Source organism: Cystoisospora suis (assembly GCF_002600585.1).
Source record: "Cystoisospora suis strain Wien I chromosome Unknown contig_172, whole genome shotgun sequence".
Taxonomy (NCBI): Eukaryota; Apicomplexa; class Conoidasida; order Eucoccidiorida; family Sarcocystidae; genus Cystoisospora; species Cystoisospora suis.
This window is the reverse complement of record NW_027152974.1, coordinates 15,949-21,858: the sequence shown is the minus strand read 5'-3', so window position 1 is coordinate 21,858 and position 5,910 is coordinate 15,949. Positions and strand designations below refer to the sequence as shown.

General features: G+C 55.8%; 2 protein-coding genes across 2 annotated transcripts; one reads left to right on the top strand and one right to left on the bottom strand.

The window, feature by feature from the left end:
• On the top strand, window positions 1-1,566 carry CSUI_000398 (uncharacterized protein). Its single transcript, XM_068060632.1, has one exon. It carries the CDS (start codon window positions 264-266, stop codon window positions 780-782), a length of 519 nt encoding a protein of 172 aa, XP_067927391.1. The 5' UTR covers window positions 1-263; the 3' UTR covers window positions 783-1,566.
• Window positions 1,567-1,625: 59 nt separating this feature from the next.
• CSUI_000397 (nol1 nop2 sun family protein) lies at window positions 1,626-4,266 on the bottom strand (the record flags this gene model as incomplete). The annotated part of the gene is made up of 2 exons (XM_068060631.1): window positions 2,835-4,266; window positions 1,626-2,364 (listed from the first exon to the last, which is right to left on the bottom strand). Exons 1-2 carry the CDS (start codon window positions 4,022-4,024, stop codon window positions 1,626-1,628), a joined length of 1,929 nt encoding a protein of 642 aa, XP_067927390.1. The 5' UTR covers window positions 4,025-4,266.
• Between the last annotated feature and the right edge of the window lie 1,644 nt (window positions 4,267-5,910).

The window sequence follows — 5,910 nt, the reverse complement described above, 5'->3', positions numbered from 1 at the left end:
TGTCATCGGAGAAACTTGGACGCGACCGTGTTCGTTTCCTGCTCAGGCTTCACCCTTTCAAAATAAAAAGCGAAGCTCTTCTGTTTGTGAAGCAACTCACCTGTCTGACGCGGAGGCTGGCCCCGGCCTCTTGTCTTGACACGGCTAGAGCCACCACACGCTCTTCCCGCGCGCATGACTTTTCATTGGCAGCCTCCAATTTTTTTTCCAGCGGCGATCTGAATTCGGGATCTTCTTTTTGAGGCCAGCCCTTGAGCGCAATCATGGACGAGACCTTGAAAGCAGAGGTTCCCCCCAGGACCCCGCTTTCCTCGGTTCGCCGAGTGACACGGGTGGACGCATCACGTCTTGGACTTCGCGGTTTCGCCATTATTTACGGGGCCATGTGCGTCTATCTTCTCATGCAAACGCCAAAAGAGCTGACAGTAGAGGGCTACAGACCGGCGGCCATGAGCTGGATGACTGCGGCGTCCAGTGTAGGTCTCGTCGGCTGCATTATTGGTTTCCTGCTGACCTTCGAGTCATGCAGAACACGCCTGCTCGGCAGCCTCGCCGTGCTGTCTTTTACAGTCAGCTTCATACTTGCCATTATATCCATTTTCGTTGTGTGTTTTACGTACTTTTCTGTCTTTTGGATTATTTTTTCGGCCCTACATATATTCCTGTCTCTCATGTGCTCGGGGGCAGCCTACGGTACTGTGGCGCCCCTCATTAAAGCGCCGCCTGTCGACGAGACCACCCCTCTGACCATCAGCCAGGTTACTGGAGAAGAAGCTGCCTAGGACTGTCGTAATTCATGCGACACCCCCGGGGGAGACCCCTGGGTCTCCTCGTGCTCGCTTGACGGGGGACAGGAGTTTGCGCAACAGACGGTGTGCCATGTTCCTTTTCTGGAGTACAGCCGTGGCCGACGACGTAGAAGGGCGGGGAGTGGGGGTATTGCCCCGAAAGGCTGCAGATTTGCTTCAGACTTCTGGCTTCGCGAGAGAAGCTAGCTAATTATGCCGGCTGGTACCAACTTCCTCTGGTTCCGTTCGAGCGCTAGCCAGTGCTATCATATCTGCCGCCAGGGCCGGGAAAGGCGAGAGGGGGTACATTTCCGGCGTGTGGTCTGGCTTCCATCCGAAGGCTCAATCCCTGTGAAAAGTGTTGATATATTCATATATATAAATCCAAGGGCGCGAGATCACGCGTACCTTTGAGTAGCCGTGGTGTACAAACATGACCGTAATCTCTTTAGTTTTGCTCCGTTTTGCGGGCAAGAAGTGCCGTGCAATTGCCCGAGAAGACACAGGGCGACGTGCTGCTCTCACAAAAGTACTTTTTCTCAGCTGGACGCCTCCTGCAGACAGCTCCAAGATGCGCCCTTCTTCGAGCGATCCTTAGGAGGCGTGGGCAGTAGCGAGGGCACCGTGCACCTCCAGCCCGATACTTGAGCTGGCAACGAGGTAGACCACTCCTATATTCATACGCGTGCTTCCTGGCGCTACCACTAGAAGTCTACAAATCCTGGTTTCCGCTACTGGGGGCTTTTTTGTGCATGCACAAGCAGTAGCAATTCCCCACCTCGTTGACTCTCGAGTTTAGCACTTTGGCCAACCTAGCAGTGGGGTGGACAAGCGCGCTCACGGAGATGTATCCAAGGAAATTTTCTTCCTCATCTTTGCAATGAAGAAACCTATTGCATTTGCAGAGGGGCAAAATCGTTGTACCAGGGCAGCGTTGTCCGGGCTGAGGATCTGCGGCACTGCAGCCGTGTCAGAGCTTGTTCCAACGAACGGCTCCGCCGGTTCTAGCTCGAGAGGTAGCTTGTCCAGTGCCCATGCCACGTTCTCCTCGTTTTCTTGCCTGGTAATTGAGCAAGTCGAGTATACAATAACACCCCCGGGCTTCAGCATGCGGCATCCTGCTTCGAGAAATTCTCTCTGGTACGCCGCCGCAGCGAAAATGGCTTCTGTAGTCACGTCCTCAAAATCAAGTCGGGGTCGAAGTCCCAAACCAGTACACGTGACGTCGGCCAGGACACGATCAAACTTCTCAGTCAGATCCTTTGCTGAGGACCCGAGCTTAGCACTTGACCACTCGCACTTAGCGCTATCTCCACACACAGCCTCTATCATACCTCCGTGAGAACACTGCGTAGCAAGGTTCTTGAGCTTTTGGACGCGGGTCCGGGACCTGTCAACAGCGACAATGGTACCTCTGCCTGACATAAGGGTCGCCAAGTGCAGTGTTTTGCCACCAGGGGCGGCACACATATCCAACACTAGCTCCCCCGGACATGGGTCCAAAACGTGCCCGACCACTGTAGACGGGAGATTTTGCGCGACGAGGGAAGGAGGCAGAGAAGACAGGTCGATGGCTCTGAAGGAAAGGAGAAGGATAGGGTACGCTCAACTAGCTGGGTAACTCGCAGACGCGCAGCGGCGCTCCTATCCCAGTATACCAAGGAAAACAAAAAACGCCCCTAGAGGTTTTGCCCTGCACGGTAACCAAAGACGTTCCGGTCCTCATGTTGCAGGGGCAACAGTCCAAACTAGAGGTGGAGCTGACGCTGTCAGAATAACTGACGCATACTCTCCACCAGGCCTTCAGCTGGTTGCTTCTCCCTGGAGGCGACCCGTTTGAAGGGGTTCTCCCGCTTTTACTATCAGAACCGTGACTACCCACGCTATATCCTCGGCACTGGGCAGCACCGATGTTACATGCAACGCAAGCCTTTCTTCGCAGGCAGAGTGTGCTCGCTCTTTACTGGTCTCCTCGAGTGCGGCGGTTCCGGAGTGATAGTGATACCCGCTACTGGCTTCAAAGAGAACCGTGTAAAATCAGCTTACTGGTCCATTTCGATGGCGACGCCTGTCTTGTTCAAGTAGATGTTCTGTAAACTCTGCCGAAGGACGCCCGTTCCACACGCTAGAGCCTTCCTGCGCACCTCGGATAGCAACTGCCCTCTCAGGTACGTTCCCCGCAGAAGGGGCGCTCGGTCTAGCCGGCGACTCGGAATCCAGTCTTTCCCAAGTTCTTCCGAATCAAGTCCCTGATATGCTGACGAGAACCCGCCCAGGTCTCCAAGCTGGCGGGGTGAATTCTCGCCCTGTCGCGGGTCGTCATGATCTCCTACAACTAGCCCGGACGGAAACCTCTGTCTAGCTTCACAACCGGATGAGATAAGACCGCTGGTGCTTTCTTGGTTGGCGTGCCTCGAAGTCTGGTGATGCAGGAGCTGTGTAACCACTTCCACCCTCATACCGACTTTAAGGTGTGGCTCAGAAGCCAGCACACCCCCAGCAAAGACATGTGCACCACGCAGCACTGCTTGCGCGCAGCGGCGGTCAACAACTATCAAAGGCAACGGACGACAGGTGGAGGAACTGCTGTTTCCGACAGAAGCCTCGGTCGGCTGCCTGCTGGCACCACAAGGAGACTCTTCTCCCGCCGCGGGCAAAGTGCTCAGTGAATTCGGAATGCAGTCGCGCGACCGCGGGCCGCAACATGGCTGGGGGCAAGACGAAAGGGCCCTACAACTGGAAGACTTTTCGGCGCAGGCATCCGCAAGGACATTTTCGCCGGCCACGCGTTGACGTGACACTCCGGAAGCACTAACAAGAGGCAGGGTGGTAGACGCCGTGACTGAAGTTTGCTGTGCGTTGCATTCATAGTGACTGAGAGGGTTCAAGTCTCGCAGGTCTCTGTCAAAGCTGGGGCGCGTGTCCCGCGGCGGGTCCTCGGTGTCATGGTGGATAACCAACACGTCAGGCAAGCGAGGATGCAGATGGACCCTCCGAGGGCAAAAAAGGCGTTCTGCTGTGTTGATGGCTGCAGCGAATTCGGTGCGGTCAACCGCGTTCACCCGGAGGGTGCTGAAAGGCGGAGGTAGGAGCAGGTGTTCGAGAACGGCATCTACGGAAGTCTGTAGAGGAAGAGGGGTTGTCCACGTCTTTTTCAGAAGCGAGTAAACTTCTGCGTCAAGCAGCTCGCGCACCGAAAGACGCGAGCCCGCTACACTGGGCATGTTGTCGGACATTGTCTCCACTAACAGTGAGAGCCCTAACGACTGCCCTCTACGCGCCTTACGACCAAGTCGTTCACATGCAGCAGGACGAAAGAGCCCAGGCGGGCTTTCCGTCACGCGTCCTCGCTTCCACGTAGCGTAGCCGCACAGTTGCCGCCCTGGGTAAGCAAACCTTACAGCCTCACTACTCCCCTGTTCTCAGAAAACGCCCGTAAACAAAGACAATTTTTCAATCGGATCTAGTATGCTGGTTGTAAGAGACATGGGACTGCATGCAGTCAAGATCGTGCTATTTGTGCCAGGGTTCCGGCGGTGTGAGCAGCCCCGTCCCCCGTATATCCCCTGTTGCCGTACACGAAAAGATTCCCGGCACGGCGGCTTGAGTCAAATCCTTTGGTTGGTGAACCACGAGGGGGCGTAGTGGCTCCTTTGAAGTCAGCACACGACACTTGATGGAGCTGCCTTTAAGTTTCCTGCAACAGTCACTGTACCAGAGGTCCTTCAGCTGTCAGCCGCGCTCAAGTCAGGTATCAAGTTTCGAAAGTTAAGAAGAACCCCCCGTGCCCCCTACTTTGTCCGTCATGTCACAAACTGCTCTATTCGTCCCAGAAGCACTGTCCTCCCCTTGGCACCTGGCCAGGGGAACGATTCCCCCGCGGCTAGTTACATGAGGTGCACTTCCCGGCTGCTTAACACCGTAGGCACACAGCACGGAACTGACATCAAATGGGTATCTCTTTTGTTCACCACTGAAGGCAGGAAGACAACCTATAGCGGCATTCTTTTTTAGTGGGCGCGTTACGCGGAGAAGACAGTCGCTAGCCAGCGCTAGCTGGCTCGCACCGGTTCGCAGAGGTCGGTCGCGCGGTTCCCGAGTGTAACCGCATGTCAGGCCGTCTTGTTAGCAGGTGGATTCGCAGTGTCAAACGGTAGTGCCATCCGTGCACTGTTACACTTGACAAGGTACCCGCTTTGCCTACAGCCCCGGGGTGAAGTGCGTTGTGCACCACCACGGGCCATTCCCTGCGGTGCGACACGTCCGTGTCATACTGCAGTAATCCGCCCCACCAACGTCCTATGAGCCGGGTTTTTGCAGGATGACGACTGTACTAGACTTGACATAGCTCCGAATGAATGTACCGCAAAGCGATTTGCCGGCCTGCACGTGGAGCTCGGACCGCTTTATTACTCGCAACACGTCCCAGCCAAAAATAGAGTAAGTTGCTCGTGCCACCTTACCGGCACCGCTTCAGTGGCAAGCTAGAGACAAAACTTGGCCATTCATGCCGTCGGCTGGACTGTTGGACCCCTGCCTGCCTACCCCGCCTTGCCCCTAATTGAAACACTCTCCCGAGGCCTTATCGACACACCCCGCTGGTGTCCGAGGTCAACCATGAGACACACCCAACTCGGGACGCCCCCCCAGACCGTCACAACAGGACGGCTGGACTGGTGCCTAAACACCGTCACAATTCAACTGACCAGAACCAAGAAAATCGATGTCGATGCCCTGTCTAGTGAACGAGGTAACGTCCGTAAAGCCGCCACAGCAGGCCCTGACGTGCCGCGAGTCCCACTGACTTAGTCGACAGCGTTGCAACAATGGCAGACGCTGTCGTTCCTAAGTTCAAGGCAGTACCCGAAGCTTCAAAGCGCGCCGACCCCGAGGCTCGCAGCCCACCCGAGGACGGCCGTACATACTCTCAGCGAAACATGCGGGGTAGATGGGTATACTCCTGTGCTCTGTTCGTCACGCATTCGTACCTTCAGCAGTTGAAACGGCCCTTTTGGCTGTGTCGGACGTCGCGCACCCGTGTTCCGAACAATCTCGTTGCCATTGCGATGGCTGCATAACTCGGAAGAGACAACCGCTGCACCCTGTGGCGCCAGTTGTTCCA